General features: G+C 43.8%; 1 protein-coding gene across 1 annotated transcript in view; it reads right to left on the reverse strand.

The window, feature by feature from the left end:
- LOC115461921 (atrial natriuretic peptide receptor 1-like) overlaps positions 1-22,294 on the reverse strand; it is a 145,895-nt gene that overhangs the window by 105,290 nt on the left and 18,311 nt on the right. Inside the window, exons 5-9 of the mRNA XM_030191971.1 lie at positions 19,895-19,999; positions 14,457-14,559; positions 11,498-11,643; positions 8,194-8,266; positions 2,115-2,262 (exon numbers count right to left, since the gene is read on the reverse strand). Of these exons, the coding sequence (XP_030047831.1) occupies positions 2,115-2,262; positions 8,194-8,266; positions 11,498-11,643; positions 14,457-14,559; positions 19,895-19,999 (575 nt within the window). The remainder of the gene's footprint in view (positions 1-2,114; positions 2,263-8,193; positions 8,267-11,497; positions 11,644-14,456; positions 14,560-19,894; positions 20,000-22,294) is intronic.

Raw genomic sequence — 22,294 nt, forward strand, 5'->3', positions numbered from 1 at the left:
ACCTCCTCTGATCATTAGAGCATAAAAGAGCAACAGATGATGTATCATTGAAATCATCCTCGCTGCATTTATGACATCATCAGCTATGTCAAAGGTTATACATGATGAGCCTCTTAGTTCCTGAATTGTTCTGTTCTGTAAGTCTAGGAATATCATAATATTACACTAAGAAATGTGTATAGTATGCAATAAATTGAATATATCATGCCATACATAGGACTATATTTATTTTTTCCATAGACACAAAATGAGAGACAATGCTTGGTAAGTACTGTAAGCTTTTTTAAAAGTGAAATTGATGGATCCAAGATGGCGACGGTCTGAGGTGCGCGACCAGACGCGATCTGTCTCCTTCCTTGAAACGCGGCGGTTAGCGGTTTCTTACCTGATTCTCGTTATGGGAAAAAGGAGAGGCAAAGTCAGGGAGATTCCCTCTCTCCCTGGCGGGTCCAACCAGCTACGCCAAGCGAAAATGGAGGAATTCAACATCGCACTGGGTCCTGGGAGAGTTTCTACTCCTTCCGATGAGGCTGGCGCTTCGACGCTGGTCGTCAGTGAAGACGGGGCTTCTCTGAGCCCTGTCGAACGTGCGGCGCCCCTGCAACCAGGAAGTGAACGTTTTCTTCAGAGCCCAGATGCCTCGGCCCGGAATGGAGATCGATGTGCACAGGGAGGGAGCCAGAAGGAGACGAATGAAGACCAAAGTGCTATTAGCACAGAAGTTCCAGTGATGTTACCATCTTTGACGCTGTCTTCACAGACAGTGAGTACCCTGGAGCTGGCTGCTAATGCACCACTCCCTGAGTTTAGTGCTGGGAAAATGGAAAAGCCAGCCGTAGTGACTTTAGAGTCACTATGGGATTTAACCTTTACTGCATATGCCTCCCTACAATCTTTGGTGGTTAAAAATGCGGGGACTATTAAAACTTTATCAGAGGCTGCATTATTACAAATGAAAAAGACTGACTCTCAAACCGAAGAAGTAAAATGTCTTACTGAAAGAACTTCTAAGATGGAACTTTTGGCTCAATCACTGATTAAAGAAAAGAATTTTACTTCACGACGGTTGGAATATCTTGAGAACCAGTCTAAAAGACTTAATTTAAGGTTAATAAATTTTCCTAGCTCTCCTCTGGTATCTCCAGTACAAATGGTAAAAAAATATCTTGTAGAAATACTGGGTATGTTGGACACTTCTCTTCCACCCATTACTCGTGCATTTTATTTACAAACTGACCCTAGGGTTTCAGAAAAATTTCCTCAAGAGGGTGGAGAGATGAATCTAACAGCCTTTTTGGAATCATCACTGGAGGTCATTACGAGGAGAGCAACGCTAATAGTTACCTTTGCTCTAGAGATTGATAGGGATGCAGTTTTGAGGCTCTCATTAAGACACTTGGATTCAAACTTTTTGGGGTCTAAAATAAGAATTTATCCTGACTTATCAAGAGAAACTCAAAAACGACGTAAAGCCTTTTTGGCTTTGCGTACAAGAACTTTGGCAATAGGAGCTAGTTTCCTGTTGAAATTCCCTTGTGTTTGTAGAATTGTATTTCAATCTAAACAATTTCAATTCTTTGATCCCAAACAGTTGGAGGAATTTGTAACAAGTAGGGAGGAAGTAAATGTCAAGGTGTAATCCTATATGTACACTGATTAACCGGAGCTGGTGGAACTACCCAAGTCGGGCGCACCATTGTAAACTGTGTTATTGATTTATTTCTTTTTAGGTTATTTGAATAATCTTTCCTCTTGGATCATTTCTTTAATTTGTGGTCGATATAAAGTTTGTAACTTGCGTTTAGAAATTATTTCTGTTGGATATTTCTATATAGTGTATTATCATTCATAAATGTGAAATTATGTTTGTTAAAAGTTTAATAAAATAATAAAATAAAAAAAAAAAAAAAAAAAAAAAAAGTGAAATTGATGGCTGTAAAATAAATAGAAGTAACATTGATTGTCCTATATGAATCTACTTAGGTTCTCAAGTGACGAAGAGTAGGGGAGGGGAGAGGGAGCAGAGCAGACTAGTCTAAATACCGATAGAATTACAATACACAATACAATGTAAAAAAAAAAGGGGGGGGGAACTATAATTCATGCAAACCTACTAAATGCCAGTTGGAGTGAAGAAATGCTTCTTAGAAGTATTAACAACTGCTGTGCATGAGCTGAATGTGGTGATACGGCTGGCATTGGAGTCACTGGCTGCATGTAGTGCACTTACACTGCTCCCCATTGCACTCTGCATCACATGATCTGAATTGAAAAAATAACCACATATGAACGTAAAGTAAGAAAGACTCTGTCAAAGACAGAATACACTCCAAAAAAAATGTAAGCTCATAGTTCATGCACATAATGAATGTTGAAATCCCCAAAGTGAAATGGCAAGTTAGCATGGCGTGTTTTATCTCTCTACAAGATGGCCCATCTGATGAATGCAGTTCCTGGCTCCTAATCTATGCCCTGCTTCCAATACAGCTCCTAACAGCTCCATCCAGACTATGCTCAACATAAAAGCGCCTCTCAGCAAGAAGCTCTAAACCAACATGATATTCACACACACACATACACACACACACACACACAACATGAAGCTGTGACCTCTCCACAAATCCCACCAATGTCAAGTCCCAATCACTCCCAACATCAAACCCCAACTGCCAATGAAGCTTCTCCAACATGAATTTCTTATCTGCCTAGCCTATGAAGTCTGGTAGTCCTCCACATATATCCCTAAACCTGAACCTCTCTCACCTTCATTAGTGAATGACTAGTAGATGACATTATTTGGTGTCTGCAGCAGTACTGGAAGGAGGTCTCTCATGCTGTGAAGATGAATACCCTTCAAAATGGCAAGGGATTCAGTCCAAAGGATTGGAAATGAGATTGAGGACTGAGTTTATATATAAGGTAGTGGATTTGGTCTTGTTAGGGAATCGGAGAAGTTTCATAGGGGCTTGGGAATTCATGCTGGGCTGTTTTGAGACAGGATAGGGCTTTTATCCCGGCTTCTATTGCAAGTTGGTTAGATTTACCTGGAAAAAAAGGAGCAGCTCCAGGACATTTCTGGGATGGGTTTATTACATAGAAAGTCAGTCTCAGAAGGAGATACTGTACATACATAGTAACATAGTAGATGGTGGCCGATAAAGACCAGTATGATCCAGCCAGTCTGCCCAACAAGATGAACTCATTACATATGGTATGAAGTGATGCATCATATTTATACCTGATCTTGATTTCTCCTTGCCTTTTTTAGGGCATAGACTGTAGAAGTCTGCCTGGCACTGGCCTTGTTCTAAAATTTCTGAAGTTGTTGTCATAACCCCTGAAAAGCTCCACTCCAGCCCATCCAAGTCTATTCAGCCTCGATCAGGGCACAGACCGTAGAAGTCTGCCGAGCACTGGCTTTCCTACCTAATCTCCCCTAAGCTTCTTTGGATCCGATCCTTCTAAACAGGATTCCTTTGTGTTTGTCCGACACATTTTTGAATTTTGTTAGTTTCCATTGCTACCACCTCCTGTGGGAGGGCATTCCAGGTATCTAACACCCTCTCAGTGAAAAATTACTTCCTCACAATATTCCTGAGTCGGCCCCCTTTCAACTCTCATTTACGTTCTCTAGTTCTACCACCGTCCTGTCTCTGCAAAAAGGTTTGTTTGCAGATTAATGCCTTTCAAATATTTGACCATCTGTATGATATCACCCCTGTTTCTCCTTTCCTCCAGGGTATACATGTGTAGGTCAGCAAGTTTCTCCATGTACGTCTTGCTACGTAAACCCCCTACCATTTTCATTGCTTTTCTCTGAACCGCAAGATAAGACCTTCAAAACTGAACACAATACTCCAAGTGGGGCCTCACCAATGAACGTGTACAGGGGCATCAGTACCTCTTTTCTTTTGCTGGTTATACCCCTCTCTAAGCAGCCTAGCATCCTTCTGAACGCAGCCACCGCCTTGTCGCACTGTTTCATCGCCTTCAGATCGTCAGACACCATCACCAGATTTGGGATAACTTTCTTTTGAAAGTGTAGTCCCCACACTTCTGAGACTTAGACCTTAGACAAAAGAAAATAGCTGCCACTTTTAGCCTACAGGACAGCTGAGGAAATGTTAGGGACTTTGGTAGAGCCTTTTCTGTTTTCTTTCTACATGTGCAAATACTTTTGCAACTGCAGTATGGCTGGAAAACATCATGTCACTAAAGCTGTTGCTCCAATTACAGCTTAAAATGGAATCCCAGGAGAGGGGCTGGTTCTAGATGTCTTCAGCTTGAATCCTTCATGAAAGAAGTGAAAGAACCGAGAGAGGATAAGGTTTTAGATCTTGAGGCTGTGATGGACGAGGGTGATTTGGATTTAGTGGTGATCACAGAGCATGGTTCACAGAGAACCATGACTGGGATAGTTATACCAGGCTATAATCTGCTCAGGAAAGACAGAGTAGGAAGAAAGGAAGGGGGAGTGCCATTATATGTTAAAGATAATATTAAAGCCACACAGCTGCAGGGCCTATAGCATAAGGAAGAGGCACTGTGGGTCAATCTGGAAAGAAGGATTGGCAGATGTATTTACATTGGTGTGATATACAGGCATCCTTCACAGACAGAAGAAATGGACAGAGATTTAATTGATGACATTCAAAATATAGCTGTGAAAGGGGAAGTACTACTAATGGGTGATTTTAAAATACCAGATGTAGATTGGAGTATCCCTATTGTGGGGTCCTTTAGAAGCAGGGAGAACCTGGATTCTCTACAGGGGGAACTATTCCAGCAGTTGGTAATGGAACCCATGCAGGATGGAGTCATACTGGACTTAGTGCTTACAAACAGGGAAAGTGTTTCTGATGTTTTAGTAGGTGATCATCTGGTATCCAGTAATCACCAGTTGGTGTGGTTTAATATTAAGATAGATGTAGAGAGGGTTCATTCAAAAGTGAAGGTTAAAGACTTCAAAAAAATGGCTTGCATTTGGTCATTTCTGAGATGGACTTCCTCGGTTTCGATTATCGCCAAAAATCACAAACGACCAAGTTTAGGTAGGACCATCTCTAAGGTGACCAAATTTCAGGATTTGGGCGTCCATGACCGTATTATCGACCCGAAAGACGGACGTCCATCTTGTTTCGAAAATACGGGTTTCCCCACTCCTAGAAGGGGACGTTTTGCGAGGACATCCTCATCAAAACTTGGACGTCCCTTTCGAAAATGCCCCTCTAAAGGTTCTATATGCAGATTAAGGAGACAGCTATGGGGGCAAGTATGGCCCCCAATATAACTGATTTGTGCATGACAAATTTTGAAGAGACATTTTTAATAGATTATCCTTTTATTAAAAACATATGCATGTGGAAAAGCTATATCAATGATACTTAGGCCTTGTGGAAAGGGGATAATAGCAATCTTCAGTAATTTCTAAAATGGTTAAACACTAAGGATGAAAAATTGAAATTCCAAATGTCAATCAGTCCAGAAAAGAGAGCATATTTGGATATTCTGATTAAGAATTATGGTGATAAGTTTAGTACTCCATCTACAGAAGCCTTCCATCTATTTCCAAAGGTTTCATATCAGATTTTGAATAACTTACCTATTAAGTCAATTTTTACATCATAGGAAACCATGTACTATACATGACCTATACATTTGTAGAAAGAGGTTATCCTGAACACTTTGTTAGAAGAGGATACAGAAAAACAAAGTTGTCCAATACTGGAATTTATTTTTAAAAAGTTGTCAAGAATGAAGATCCCAAATTGGTGTGCCTGTTGTCTTTCAGTCATTTAGCCAAAGACATAATCAGAATATTAAAAGAGCAGTAGTACATCATTCAGATCTCAGATTTATTTATATAGTTATTAGGATTAATTTACCACCTTTTTGAAAGAATTCACTCAAGGTGGTGTACAGTAAGAATAAATCAAACATAAGCAATAGAAAATTACAGCAGTAAAAATACTCAAATAACAATACAAAGTATGGCGTGGAGGGGCATAATCGAACGAAAACGTCTATCTCCATGGGCGTTTATCTCCGAGAACGGGTCCGTGAAGGGGCGGACCGAACCGTATTTTCGCAAAAAATAGACGTCCATGTTTTATTCGACAATTTGTGAGCTGGGCGTTTTTGTTTTTCAGCGATAATGGAAAATGAAAGCGCCCAGCTCAAAAACGAATAAATCCAAGGCATTTGTTCGTGGGAGGGGCCAGGATTCGTAGTGCACTGGTCCCCCTCACATGCTAGGACACCAACCGGGCACCCTAGGGGGCACTTTTACAAAAACAAAAAAAGGTAAAAGAGCTCCCAGGTGCATAGCACCCTTCCCTTGTGTGCTGAGCCCCCCAAATCCCCCTCAAAACCCACTGCCCACAAGTCTACACCATTACTATAGCCCTAAGGGGTGAAGGGGGGCACCTACATGTGGGTACAGTGGGTTTGGGGGGGGGTTGGACGACTAAGCATTAAGCAGCACAATTGTAACAGGTAGGGGGGTTGGGCCTGGGTCCACCTGCCTGAAGTCCACTGCACCCCCTAACAACTGCTCCAGGGACCTGCATACTGCTGCCAGGGAGGTGGGTATGACATTTGAGGGTGAAAATAAAAAGTTGTGAAACATCATTTTTTTGTGGTGGGAGGGGGTTAGTGACCACTGGGGGAGTCAGGGGAGGTCATCCCCGATTCCTTCAGGGGGGCAATCTGGTCATTTAGGGCACTTTTTGGGGCCTTATTCATGAAAAAACAGGGTCCAGGAAAAGTGCCCTAAATTCTAGCTACAAATGTATACTTTTTTTCTATTATCGGCGAAAGGCGCCCATCTCTGTTCGGGTGATAACCATGCCCCAGTCCCGCCTTCACTACACCTCCGACACGCCCCTGTCAACTTTGTACGCTTCCGCGATGGAGTGCAGTTGAAAACGTCCAAGTTCGGCTTTCGATTATACCGCATTATTCGTTTTTGTGAGATAAACGTCCATCTCCCGATTTAGGTCGGAACTTGGGCGTTTTTCTCGTTCGATTATAAGCAGGATAGTGTACTACTTACAATGTCAACACAATAAGTAATAGGAACATTTTAATAAACAGCGTAGGGTATAATCAAAGATGGAACATATGTAAGAGAGTAAGAGGAATTAGAAAATAAAGTGACTAATTTAAAGAAAGTTGCACATGAGGTCAGAGAGATGATTAAATGTAGGAGTGGATAAACATGTCCTGCTGCAGTATGTGCAGGAAGGCCTGGTTGAAGAGCCAAGCTTTCATCTGCTTCCTGAAGTATAGATAGTCTTGTGTTAAGCGGAGCCTTTCAGGCAGTGCATTCCAGAGTGTAGGGCTACTCCAGTCATGGGTCGCTTGAGGGTATCACATCGTGTAATGTCTTTTACAGAGGGTGTGGTTAGGGATACTCCTTGGGAGGACCTTAGTGTCCTTGGAGGTGTGTAGAGGGTCATCCTGTTCTTCAAGTACTTGGGCCATTTCCTTTATGGGCCTTGAACATCAGACGTAGAGTTTAAAATTTAGCCCTGTATTGTACTGGTAGCCAATGAAAGCTTTGCAAAAATGGTGTGATGTGGTCACATCACTTGCAACCTTCTATGAGTCTTGCTGCAGCATTCTGAATCAATTGGAACTGGTGCAGACCCTTTGTAGTCAGACCATTGTAGAGTGCATTACAGTAATCCAGTTGATGCTATCATGGCATGCACAACTGCCTGAACCTGACTTTGCCTCCTGGATTGCCGCCTATCCTGACCTCTGCCTGAACCTGACTTTGCCTTCTGGTTTGCTGCCTGCCTCGACCGCTGCCTGAATCTGACCCTACCCGGACCACAGCCTGCCTTCACTACTGGCTGACCAGGATCCCCCATTGTCTCCTCACAGACAAGACAAGGAACTTTTTAAAAACTCAATTATTTGTATTTTTTAAATCTTTTCCAATTTTTTTAGCTTGCGCTAAAAATGCTAGCACAGCTTAGTAAACAGAGCACTAAGTGTTTAAAATAAATAAATAAATAAATAAATACATTATCCAGTGTGTTTTGTTGGTGATAGCAAAGTGGAGTCTGGTCCTTGAAAGCTCATGCCTTTTTTAAAGTCTGAATGTATTTTTCATTCCATTGACACTGATTATTCTAATATCTTCTAGAAATTGGAAGAATAATGCTATCATTGTGATTTACAAACCTTGTTTAATTTGTGAGTAGTCTATAATCCAGCTTTCATCCCAAAACATCTTTTGCTTCTGGTACTGAAACCACTAAAGAAACAAAGAGAAAAAAAATCCAGTCAAAGGGATATTAGAAACAAAACTTTACTAGGGCAATTTCTGAAGAGGGGTTTTCAGCAGGAAAGCAGGGAGAGTCACTGTTGTCACAAACCTGGAGTGCAACATGCTAAGCCAAACATACACGCCCACGGCGTTCCTGACCTGGACACTGCGCGCTTAGATCCCTTCCCTCCTGGGTGTCTACATTCCGGCATGTTGTCTACATTCCAGCGCATCTACAGTCTGGGCGTCTACATCCGGTGCACCTACAATCTGGGCGTGTACCTGTGGGTGTGCGCTCCTCTGACGTCAGATGCCTTCAGCTTTAAAACCAGGAATCACTGCTTCTTTGCCTCGGCTACAACCTTGTTGGCTTGTACTGGTACGTTACTTCTTGCTGACTTGTCCTGACTTGACCTCTGCCTGAACCTGACTTTGCCTTCTGGATTGCTGCCTGCCCTGACCTGTGCCTGAACCTGACTTTGCCTCCTGCATTGCCGCCTGTCCTGACTTCTGCCTGAACCTGACTTTGCCTTCTGGTTTGCTGCCTGCCTCGACCGCTGCCTGAATTGGACCCTACCCGGACCGCAGCCTGCCCAGTGGCGTAGGAAGGGGGGGGCGGTGGGGTGGTCCGCCCCGGGTGCACACCGCTGGGGGGTGTTCCTTGCTCTCTCTGCCCCGGGGCAGAGAGAGCAGGGAACCAGCGAGGCGCCGACACCCCCCAGCAGCATGCACTCGGTGGATTGGCTCTTCCGCCCGCCCCTCACCGCCTTCCAGGTATGTTTTCGGGGGGGGGGGTTGCACTCCGGAGGGGGGAGAGTGCGCCGCGCTGCACCCGGGGGGGGGGGGTGCGCAGCGACGACCCGCCCCGGGTGTCAGCTTCCCTCGCGATGTCACTGAGCCTGCCTTCACTACTGGCTGACCAGGATCCCCCATTGTCTCCTCACAGACAATACAGGTACTTCCCGGGTAGCCTCTTCCAGTCCAATTTCCATCTAAGTCCTGCCGGCTGCCTGAACCTAGGGGCTCAACTTCTGGGGAATGGCGGTCACCGCAGGTGAAGTTTTGGGCCTATCCGACTGCCTGTTCAAATACCAACTCCTCATCTCCGGGCCTGGTTCTCTGTCCTGGGATCGGCACTTTTTGGGTCTGTGTCCAAGTGACCAACCAAGAATGACCGTGACAATTGTTACAAAAAATTGAGGCACGTATGTTTCAAAAGACAGAAGTGGCAGCACTTAATATGACAACTTTTAGAGGTAGAGATGTCCTTATATGGAAGCTTGACCCCTAGCAATATTCTCACAGGACTACTGCTAAACTTAAGGGATCCATTTCCTAGGGCAGCAGTAGAGGAGGACTACCATGGCATCCTCCAAGTAAGCTCCAAGGGTGAGTTGGGGCATGGGGGCTACCTGAGAGGGGAGGGATCCTATCAGCTGATCTGGTATGAGGGGGTGAGAAAGCAGCTCCGGAGGAGGTCCCTGATGCCAGGGGGCCATGCTAATCGGGGAGCTGATTGGGTGGGGGGCTTCCAATTGGGGGGGTGCTGGTTCTGGTTGGGGGCCTTCCAATCAGAGGAGGAATTAGTTCAGGGGGCATGATGACAGAGGCGGGGAATGGGCTCATGAACTTGTTCTGGCAGGGTGCCAGTTTGGGCAGGAAGCAAGTTCAGTCTTCACTCCTGCCCAAACTAGCACATTGCCATAACTTGTTCGTGGGCCAGAGCACGTATAAATCCTGACATTGAGGTGTTGGGGCATACATGTTTATTCCCTTTCTGAAATAAGGAATAAATGTGTATCTTCTAGGCACACTCGAGTCCCACCCTGAACATACCTTAACTGCATCCCCTTGTCATTAGCATGCACTTAGGCTTAAGATGTGCATATCCCAAGTGCTGGTTCCTGCATATCTCAAACGTGAATAGCCCTTCTAAAATGACCGCCATAGTAAATACAATCAGGACTGGTACATTAGGCGTCCTAGACAAACCTTCAGTTTTGCACCCCATTCAATTAACTTTTAAGCTCTTGCCACCCCCCCCCCCCCCCAACAATAATTGTGGGTGTTAAACCCAATGGAAATTACTTGTCCCTAGCCACAGTCTCAAGAATTTGATCAATATTGGAGGTGCTTAAGCATCCACAGCACCCAGAGCTGGCTCCTATGCACCCCTCAGAACAATCTGCATAAATGGGCTATTTGAAAACTGCTCATCTTCTGCTGGTAAAAATCCCTCCTGTTACTATTTTGAGTTTGTGTGGTTGTCAGGACCTATTTTACTTTGACTCCAGCTGTCCTTTTGCACCCCAGAAGCTGATGCTCTAGGTGATTGCCTAGTCCTGCCTAATATTTGAGCTGGCCCTGAATACAGCTAATATGCACTAAGCAATGGAACTCACTCCCTAAAGCATTAAAAACATTAACAACTACCTGAATTTTAGTAAACAACTAAAAGCTTTCTTCTTCAAAAAGTTCTTTTATGAGGACTCAGGAGATTCCCTGTCTAAACATGTCAATTAGTAAGTTCCTTGTTAACTTGATCTTTGGCACCAAGACGAACTTAATCCTTCTTTTCACGGACAGGCAAATAGCCACCAATTAAAATACTCTACCTCACTGACATTCTTCGACATACCTAAGTTCCTTGTCAGCTTGATCTTTGCCACTAATAACCTTTATCCATGGTTAGTCAACTAGCAGTCAACTAAAATACTCTACCTTCACTGAAAATTCTTCAACATGCTCGACCACCGTTCCCCACCAACATGCAACTAACATATATGACCCCATACCAGTGACACAGATCAGCTCACCGAATGTAACTACTCTAATATGCTTGTAAGCCACATTGAAACAGCGTTAATTGGAAAATGTGGGATATAAATGGCAAAAATAAATAAATAAATAAAATGTGTTAATTCCTGCTTTAAACAGCTAACATGGAAATTAACTGAAGTAAGGAAAGCGGGGGGAAGGTTTAGAGAAAGGGTGGAGAAAACCAGCACAAACAGAAAACAAGGGTTAATGCAAAGCAGGCAGATTTCTTGGAAATTTAACAATACTTTCAAAAGTTTTTTTTTCTATGCTATCTGCAGCTGCGTTAACATAGCAGCTGGATTTCTGCACCTTACCATAGGCTAGCAAACATATTCCTAAAATAAAGCATTCACTACCATGCCAGAAATTACACAGAAATGAATATAACTTTAAGCTTACCACCACTGTTAAAATGAAGGCAGCACAGACTAGGGAGACGGGTATGGCAATTCCCAACCTAACATCTGTTGTCAGGGGGCAGTTTCCACAGTCAGCTGGACATGTAGCACATCCCTCGTCTTCTTCACAGACCGCATTTCCGCACACTTAAATGTAAAATGCATACCAACTTTAATGACAAACACCATTTTCTACATTTCTAGGTGTGATGCAGAATATAAAGTAATCCAGGGCCGCCGAGAGACTAGGCCAGGCCCGGGGCAAAGCCACCCCGCCTCCACCCCCCCCCCCCCCACCACTGCTGCCTCCATCACTCCCCCTGCCGCTGCTGTCCCCTGATGCTCCCCCCGTCGCTGCCGCCCCCCGTCGCTGCAGTCCCCAGTCTCACCTGCCTGCCTCCACGGCTCTGGGCCCCCTGCATTCGAAGTGGCAGTCGCAGATCGCCTCTCTTCTGGCCTTCTCTCCCTGTGTCCCGCCCTCATCTGATGTAACTTCCGGTTTCCGCAAGGGCAGGACACAGGGAGGGAAGGCCCGAAGGGAGGCGATCTGTGACTGCTGCTTCGAATGCAGGGGGCCTGGAGCCGAGGAGGCAGGCAGGTGAGATTGTGGACTGCAGCGCCGGCGGCCTGACCCCGGTGCCGGGCCCCCCTTGGAGGCCAGGGCCCGGGGAATTTTGTCCCTCCTGCCTCCCCCTCTCGGCGGCCCTGAAGTAATCTCACTGAATGGCAAGAACTAATTAATTAACTTCAGCACAATCCATAGATATGCCTCTTTGCTGGTTGAATGATGGGGGTGGGGGAGCTTCATAGGCTTTGCAGCTTCCTTAAAAGATGCAGGCCCTGGGAAGGGGGGCACAGGGAGTGAGAGGTACCCAGGTACATTGCCATACCCAAGAATACACAAAGTTACCAGCCATGACAACAAATTATCCAATGAATTTACTAAATTGCAGAACTCGGGTTTTCAGTGTGAGGGCTAAGGCATCCTTGATTCTTTGAAACTATGGTTCAATTCTGGATTTGTTCATTTTATTTTTCTTTCCAAAAGTATATCCTCTTTAAACCAAAGCATGTTACAGTCAAACATACATAATTTAAACTACATAGACAAAAAACACATGAAGTCACATCAATCCCTCTCTTAAAACCAATTTAAGTTCATCTCTCAGAATAATTACTTGAGTCTAGCCTGAAGTTATCCCTCCAAGAAAGCTTTCACAAAACAGTGAGTTTTTAAATATTTCTTAAACTGCTGTCTATTCACACAAAGTCTCAAATGCCCTGGGAGCTTATTCCACGTAACAGGCCCAGCAATCAAAAATGCTCGTGTACATTACAAGTCTCTGCAAAATGATATGCTGTAATAACCGGAATGCATAATTGTTTTGCCATTTCAGATCGTAAAGCTCCCTTTGGTTAGTACATAGTCAAAACATTTGAAAAATACACAGGTACAGCAGCGTAAATCCACTGATGAATCAAGGATAAAATCTTTAAATTAGCTCTATATTTCACTGGCAACAAGTGAAGGTCTTTCAAAACTGGAGTGATGTGAGCAGATCTTTGAGCTCCCACAATCAATTATTTTTCTGTTGGGTATCCAGCTACACTGAAAAAGCATAATGGGGCAGTTCTATAAAGGGCACCAAAGGTTAAGCCCCAAAATGCAGGATGCAAAGCACTAATTCTACAACAGCATCTGGGAACACAGAGTCCATTGTAGAATACTAGTGTAAGTCGGCATTTACTGCCTACATTTAGGAACGTTCGCTCATGCCATGTCAATAGCAGGCAAAAATGCAAACGCCTAAATGTGAGATCTTAGTCAGTATTGTGTAAGTCAGTGTTTCCCCAAGTCCAGTCCTGGCGTACCCCCTTGCCAGTCAGGTTTTTAGGATAGCCACAATGAATGTGCATGAACTTGATTTGCATACACTGGTTCTATTATATGCAAATCACTTTCATGCATATTCATTGTGGATATCCTGAAAACCTGACTGGCAAGGGGGTACTCCAGGACTGGACTTGGGAAACACTGGTGTAAGTTACGTGTGAAATGTTTGGCCCCTCCTATACCCTGCCCAAGCCCCGCCTGTGTGTACACCCCTTGCACTTACACGCTAAAGCGAGTTGCACATCTATGCTAGAGCATACGACCAGCAATTATGCGGGCAACTGTAATAACCACAGGCATAACTATAACTTATGTGTGCAAAATGTTCGTGATTGTTTGAACAAACACCAACACCTTGCCTTTTGTCAGAAGATGGATGATGCTAGAATTGCAAACAAATGGGGGGGGGGGGGGGGGGGGGTCAGAAGCGAGGTGGAGCTTCATGAGAGGAAAAGAGCCCTCACTAGCACATACAGAAATATACCCCCAACATTTAAAATGATCTCAGGTTTCAAGCAACATCTTGGCCAATAATGACCATGATAGATCATCATTGGCTAAACCAGGGGCGTAGCCAGACCTCGGCGGGAGGGGGGTCCAGAGCCCAAGATGGGGGGGGCACATTTTAGCCCCCCCCCCCCCCGCTGCCGCCTCTCCCCCTGCTGCCACAAAGTACCTTTGCTGGTTGGTGTCCCCAACCCCTGCCAACCTTAATCTTCTTCAGCACTGGTCTCCGGCGTGTTCGCTGATCTGTGCTGTGAGCGCAGGACGTCAGGACTCACCGCACAGATCAGCGAACGTGCCAGAGACTGGGCGCTGAAGAAGACTAAGGCTGGTGGGGGTTGGGGACCCCCACCAGCAAAGGTACCTTGCGGTGGCTGCGGGTCGAAAGTAGAAGGGACCAGGACTAAATCTGTGGGGGCCCATGCCCCCGTGGCCCCACATAGCTACGCCCCTGGGCTAAACAGTTTAAGAGCTTGTCATCAGCATTACAAGAAAGCAGTAAATGAGAATCTTATAGATGAAGTCATGGGATTGGGGTATATTTTGTTTGTTTCTATTGTACCTATTGCAGGTAACACAGTGGTTTTGGCTTCCAGTGCTACTTGCATTGTTCCCACTCTGATGTGTGCAATGAGGGATGTCACACCAACATGGAACAGAACCACCTGAAAATAAAAAAAGAACATTTCATTACAAGAGGTGGGTATGTTCTTGTGAAAAACATCCTTCTATACCTTATTTATTTTGCCCCCAGACTTAGACAAGTGCCTTATTAGTGACATTTTAATGGCATAAAATGAGCCCAAATATTGAGCAGGCCATCAAATATAGATGTTTCAGGTTATTCATATTTTCAGCAGTACCTTACATATAGCCATACCTATGAATATATGTATAACAAAGCTGCCAAATTACCCATTCGAGGAGACTTATTCGGGACCTGCAGTATTGATTTAAATGGATGGAATCATGAACTACATTTCTACACTGCTTTGGGATGTAAGTTTAAAACCAGGACCGGCCCAAAAGTCTCCCTCCTGGAATGGATAACTTGGCAGCTCAGGTGTAAGTTATACGTATAAACACCGCAAATCAGTACAATAAAAGTAAGATACACATAGAAGTGGTAAATGTAGGTGCTCTACGATTAGCTTGTCCATTTGGCATGCATATCCTAGATAATACTTGGTTTTCTGCATTCAAACAAAACATATAAGCTATCACCCTAATTCTATATATAGAGAGCTCAAAATTGTGCATGCAAATTTGGGTGTGTGGGATAACATTAAATGTAAAGAGGGGCATAGTTAGGAGTTCTGATATTAGGCCCCTAGACATATAGGACTCAATTATGTAAATGGCACCCAATATGCGCTAAGCACTATTCCATAAACAGCACTCCAAGCTGGGCAATGTCTATGAAATAGTGCTTAGCAAAGATGCAAAGATTTATACCAACTAAACCCCAGTGTAACTGCCCACACCCAAATTCTATAACATTGTACACAAATTCTAGAAATACCCTTGACTCGCCCATGCCCTCCCATGGCCATGCCCCTTTTCTGATCTGCGTGGAAAAATTGACGTGCACAGCTTTATAGAAGGGCGACTATAAAGATGCCCATGTAAATTCCAATTAGCACCAATGATTGCTAGTACTCAATTATCAACATTAATTATATTGGTAGTTGGGACCTGCCTGCCTGGAGACTTGCGCACCTGCACCTCTTCCAAAGAGGGGAAGCAGTCCTCCCGGTGCTGCAATTTCTCGGGTACTAGCCAATTACTGTTGCTTTCAATTGGATAGTGGTAAACATTTTTGGTTAGTACATTAGTGGTTTACCTTCCAATATTTTTGAATTCTTGTGTAAGATATTGTTTAGAGAATAGATTGCGAACCTGTGGCACAGTGACCAAAGATTTTCGACTGATCAAAGAACAGAAATATTGAGAGCCTCAGCATTATCTCAGATGACTGCTGATTAATGAATAATGATGAGGGGGTGTCTATTCTAGAGGAAGGAAATGGGCTAGCATGCTGGGAGTTACATAGAGGGGCATAATCGAACGGGGCACCCAAGTTTTCATGAGGGCGTCCTCGCAGAACGGCCCCGTAAAGGGGCGGGGCAACCCGTATTATCGAAACAAGATGGGCGTCCATCTTTTGTTTCGATAATACGGTCAGGGACGCCCAAATCATGAAATTTAGGTTGACCTTAGAGATGGTCATCCCAGGTTTTCGGCGATAATGGAAACCGAGGACGCTCATCTCAAAAGCGACCAAATCCAAGGCATTTGGTCGTGGGAGGAGCCAGCATTCGTAGTGCACTGGTCCCCCTGACATGCCAGGACACCAACTGGGCACCCTAGGGGGCACTGCAGTGGACTTCAGAAAAAGCTCCCAGGTGCATAGCTCCCTTACCTTGGGTGCTGAGCCCCCCAAAACCCAAAACCCACAACTGTACACCACTATCATAGCCCTTAGGGATGAAAAGGGCACCTACATGTGGGTACAGTGGATTTGTGGTGGGTTTTGGAGGGCTCACATTCAGCAGCACATGTAACAGGTAGGGCGGATGGGCCTGGGTCCGCCTGCCTGAAGTACACTGCACCCACTACAACTGCTCCAGGTACCTGCATACTGCTGCGATGGACCTGAGTATGGCATAGAGGCTGGCAAAAAAGTATTTTAAACATTTTGTTGAGGGTGGGAGGGGGTTAGTGACCACTGGGGGAGTAAGGGGAGGTGATCCTCCATCTGGTCAGTTCAGGCAGCGTTTTGATGCTTGGTCGTGAAAAAAAATGGACCAAGTAAAGTCGCCCAAGTATTCGTCAGGGACACCCTTCTTTTTTCCATTATCGGCCGAGAACGCCCATCTCCTAAGCACGCCCCAGTCCCGCCTTGACTACACAGCCGATATGCCCCCGTGAAATTTGGTCGTCCCCGCGACGGAAAGCAGTTGAGGATGCCCAAAATCGGCTTTCCATTATGCCGATTTGGGCGACCTTGCGAGAAGGACGCCCATCTCCCGATTTGTGTCGGAAGATGGGCGCCCTTCTCTTTCGAAAATTCACCTGATATTGCCACATGATTAGAATATTGCAAATGAGAAAACATCCCAAGAGGTTTGCAAATTCAAAGAAGCTCTAAATTATTCCCAGAGAATGAAAGGTTTGTGGCACAATGGAACAGTAAACTTAATCAACATTCCCTGGACTTGATGTTATTATTGATTCAACCATTGCAATTCAAAGTAGAAGCAAGTCAGGTCAAATTGCGAGAACATTTAGATAAATTATGAACAATTCAGGATTAAGATAAATCGCTGGATGAATTCAACACCAAGATAGAGAAATTTCATAAGGAATTGAAAACGATGAAACATAAGAAATTGTAGATAAGAAGTATTACCGGGATGGATATGTTTACATATGGATGAAAAAACAAGATGCCTTGGAAGAAGGAGGTTAGAGAAAAAACTAAATCTAATTTATCATCAGTCTCTTCTAGTGGAGATGAGGAAGCAGGTGAGAAAGTGGTGGCAAGTAGAGGTCGGGGTCAAACCAGAGGGCAGGGTTGAGGCTGGAAGCAACACAGCAGGCCAATGTCTTCAGCTGTATCAACCAGACAATTCACCAGGAGTTGACAAAGGGATGACTCCCTATAATAAATTTATCTTCTTATCAATTGACAGATGTGGAACAAAGGGTACTGTCTAAAGGTTTGACTTTTGTTCCCTTCCAAGTTCATGATCCGTTTCAATCGAGAGTGGACTTGGCAAAATTTTATCGCTCGCTACAATTGAAATTATTTTTTGAGAATAAGGATTATGATAGAAAATCTTATTCAACAGTATGGCAAAAAGAGTTCATGGGTTCCACCTGGACCTGTGGACACAGCCATAGATATAGTTAAGAAATTGGTGTTACAGGAAGTAACATCCATGAAACAAAGACCACTGTTTCAACCTCAAAATCTTTCTAAAGAAGAAAAGGTTGCTGTACAATCAAGTGAAAACATCAAAATTGTAATTTGGTGTGCAGATAAAGGGGGAGCCATTGTGGTCTGGGGTAAAGATGATTATATTAGGGAAGGCATGAAGGGATAGAATTTGGGTTTCTATCGACAAATGAGCAAAATTTTTGAATCATCTAAATGCCAAACTTCCTATTTTTTATTTAGAATCAAAAATCCATAAAGCTCTTTGTCATACCCCGGGTTGCCCCATAGTCTCAGCCTGTGACTTGCTAATACATTGATGGTTTTCTTTCTCCATTAGTTAATCAGATTCCTTCTTACTTGAAAGTTACCACTCATTTTTTGAATAAACTATCTCAGAATCATATTGATGTGAACCCTATGATGTTGGTTACTCTTCATGTGCAATCGCTTTATAGTATGACCCCCCAACAAGAAGCACTGCAAGCAATATAATCAAGTTTAAATTCTTATCCGCAAACATGGCCAGTTCCAACTGATTTTTTGATGGCCTTATCAGAAGTAGCACTTAAAAATAACCACTTTGTATTCCAAGATAAAATATACTTGCAACTTTCAGGCATTTGCAATGGGAGCGTCTTTTGCCCCTTTGGTGGCTAATTTGTTCATGGGACATCTGGAACAAGATTTAATTTGTGGTTTAGCAGGTTTCCAGACAGTAAAATGCTGATGGAGGTTCATCAATGACATTTTTTAAAATTTGGAATGACATTGAAGCTGATTTGGTGAAATTTGTGGATAATTTAAATCATTAATCCTACCATCAAACTCCACCATGTTTGTCATACTCATACTATTACTTTTCTGGATGTAAACATTTCCATTCAAGAAGTGAAATGTTGTTCCAGCATTTTTTCTAAATCCACAGACCATAACTCATTGTTGTGCTTTGAGAGTATGCACCCTTATCATGTTCCGTTCTCCAAATTTCTTTGATACCGCGCATTTGTGATGATGTAGCAGGTTATAGACAATCTTCAAAGGTTTTACAGGATAAGTTTTTGAAGAGAGGTTATCCTGGGACTACAGTGAAGTGAGCTTATAAGAGAACATTATACAATCTTCGGAAGTGGTTATTAAATCCTCAATATTATCCGAGGAAAATAATAGAAATCCCCATATGCATTAAAATACACAAGCTTCTCCAATAAGGTGGCCAAGCCTATCAAGAAATATTGGTCAATATTATTAGTGCATAAAATATTTAAACAACCTGAATGCTTAGTAGCTTATTCTAGAAATACTAATTTGATAGATCATTTGTGCAAGTCTGATGTATGGTCCGCTTTGAAGAGAGTATTTACTGAACATTGGAAGTGTGTATTGTGCTCAGTATGCAATATGATGGAGCAGACTACTCAGTTTTGGAGTCCGGCAAATCAGTGTTGGTTCCAGTTGCAGTGTTCTACTGATTGTTCTTCCAAATGTGTAATTTATAAGATAACTTGTCCATGTGGATTATTCTACATTGGTCAAACTAAGTGTAGATTGAAAACATGGATAGTAGCACATAAACATTGCATCTCTACTCACAAAATAGAAGCTCTTTCAGTGTGTTATTGTTTACAAAAGCAGCATTGGTTTGAGGATCTAACATGTGTTGCTATTGACCAATTGTTTGCTAGTAGAGGAGGGAACATCTCTAGATATCTCCAACAAAGAGAACAACGCTGGATCTACAAATGGCACACAGTGAACCCTGAGGGCTTGAATGGCCCAATGGGAAGCATTTTATTAACAAACTGTAACCATTGGTGGGTATGTCTGACCAATTGGAGAGGAATTTGATTTTCTACTCGGTGATTGGTGGATTATATTGGTGGTGTTCTTTTAAATACTGATGCCATTTTGAAGAATAGAAATCAATTGCACAGACTGTGGTCTTTATGGACACATATCAACCAGACCAACAGCTGCCACATACTTAAATAAACTAGTATACACTTACAATACATCTTGTGAAAGCAGTGAATGTGAATGACTCTCAAGTGACAATGTACCTTTGCAGTCCAGTTCACCTGTGTCATTTTGCCAGCAGTAGATACAGTGTGTGTGAAAATCTGACCATCATCTGGAATCCATGGGCCACATATTCCACCTTTCCCCTTTACCAAATAAAGCAGAATAGGTTTACAAAAACAATGCTTTCAAATATTAATATGAACTGTTAGTACAGAACATGCCATGGCTTTTTTTTTTTTATTCAGGATCTCATTTACATTTTGTCAGAATGAAGTGCCACTACTTACTCGCCTGAATTCCTTTAGGCCTCTGAAGGCTGACAAAGAGGAAACATTTCCATTTTGTGGAATAGAAACTAGTACAATAGGAGGCATTCTTGAGTAATTGGCATAAATAATGATATGAATTGGCCTGAAAAAAAGGATATTAGGAGCACACAGGCAAAGGAGACACCATAGATGTTCCATTCTGTCCTTCATTTAGAAATGCCCAGAAATTTCAATTCATTCAATTACATATGGACATTTGGGGAGTAGTTCTATGAGCAGCTGCAAGGCCACCGAGAGGGGGGGACAGGGGGGACAAAAGTCCCTGGGCCCAGGCCTGCAGAGGGGGCCCGGCGCCACCGCAGTCAGGCCCGCCCGCCGTCGCTCCCGAACTAACTAACCTTAAAAGCCTCCTTCCTTTCCTTTCACCACCTTCAAGGCCGCCCCCGGGCCCCCCACCCACCCCACCCGAGGTCATTGACGCCGCCGAGCTCCCCCACCCGAGGTCGCCGGGCCCTGAACTAACCTTAAATGCCTCCTTCCTTTCCTTTCACCACCTTCACGGCAAGCAGCAGCAGGGCAGGCCACTCCTTCCTTCCGTGTCCCGCCCTTGCCTGATGTAACGTCCACGAGGGCGGAGCACGGAAGGAAGGAGAGGTCTGCCCTGCTGCTGCTTGCCGCGAAGGTGGTGAAAGGAAAGGAAGGAGGCATTTAAGGTTAGTTCAGGGCCCGGCGACCTCGGATGGGGGAGCCCGGCGGCGTCGATGACCTCGGGTGGGGTGGGTGGGGGGGCCCGGGGGCGGCCTTGTCCCGGGCCCGGCTCTCGGCAGCCCTGAGCAGCTGCGTACACGTGTCCATACCAGTATTCTAGTTATTTATCTGTATATGTGAAAACACACTAGCTGGCTGTTAAATAGCACTTAACTGGCTAAGCGCTAATATTCAGTGTGAGATAGCCAGTTAATTCCACTGAATATTACCGCTGAGTGCATAGGGTCAGATTCTATATAAGGTGCCTAAAAAATTCACGTGGTAAACATTTCTGCCTAAGTGTATTCTATAAAGCAGATTGATGAAAATCTAAAATATAGCTTTATTGAAAGAATGTCATCTAAAAAAACATGTTTTTTTAGATGACATTCTTTCAATAAAGCTATATTTTAGATTTCCATCGATCTGCTTTGTTGTTTTCCATCTTGGAGTTTGCAGATCGGCTGCCTTGCTGTTTTCTAAGTGTATTCTATATGCAGTGCCTAGATTTAGGCGCAGTATATGGAATACGCTTAGCTGATATCTGAGCGCCTAAAATTACACACCTCCATTTACACCAACCAAAATGTGGCATAAATCCCCATGTGTAGATTTATGCTCACTAGGCCACATTCTACAACTTTCTATAACTATGTGTGTAAATTTTGGAATGCCTATGAAACGTCCATTTCCCTGCACATAGCCATGTCCCTTTTGAACTGCACACATTAGAATTTAGGCGCAGTTCATTAGAGAATATGCTTAGCGAGTTGTGCATGTAAATTCCGATTATTGCCAATTAGCGCTCATTATTAAGTTACGCGTGTTGTTATAGAATACGCCTGGATTTCGGCACAGATCTCTAGGCGTGCTATATAGAATCCAGCAGATAGCGGCTAACTGGCTATATCGTGCGATATAACCGGCTAGCTGCAAATCAAGTCGCCCAAATAGCTGCTATAAACTTAACTGCCAGTGCTGAATATTGTCTTGATAGGTTAAGTTTAAAGCAGCCAAAAAAAAACCCCAACCCGGATATTCAATGCCAGTCAACAGAAATGGCCTCAGATTAAAAATCTGGGCTCAGTTCTGATTGCAGGATTTATCCAGCCTGCCTCCCACGGGCTGAATATCGGCCGGATAGTGCATAAATAATAATCCATCCATGATCTTTAAGGCCATGCCTATCTCAAATGGTGCTTACTTTGCAGGTGGGCGTTCACATAGGCAGAGTCTAAGCAGAGAGTAGGTGGGGCACATACACGTGTGAATTATACATGCATCTTTTCAGTCTAGGTGCAAGCATGCACACAAGTTCCAAGGCTGGTGTAATTGCTTAGGTATAGAAACATACATCAGTATTTACCTGTTTAAACTAGTGTCTTACAAAGAAAAGTAGGCAATGTAAAGCGGAAAAATAGT

The sequence above is a fragment of the Microcaecilia unicolor genome, chromosome 2, assembly GCF_901765095.1.
Source record: "Microcaecilia unicolor chromosome 2, aMicUni1.1, whole genome shotgun sequence".
Taxonomy (NCBI): domain Eukaryota; kingdom Metazoa; phylum Chordata; class Amphibia; order Gymnophiona; family Siphonopidae; genus Microcaecilia; species Microcaecilia unicolor.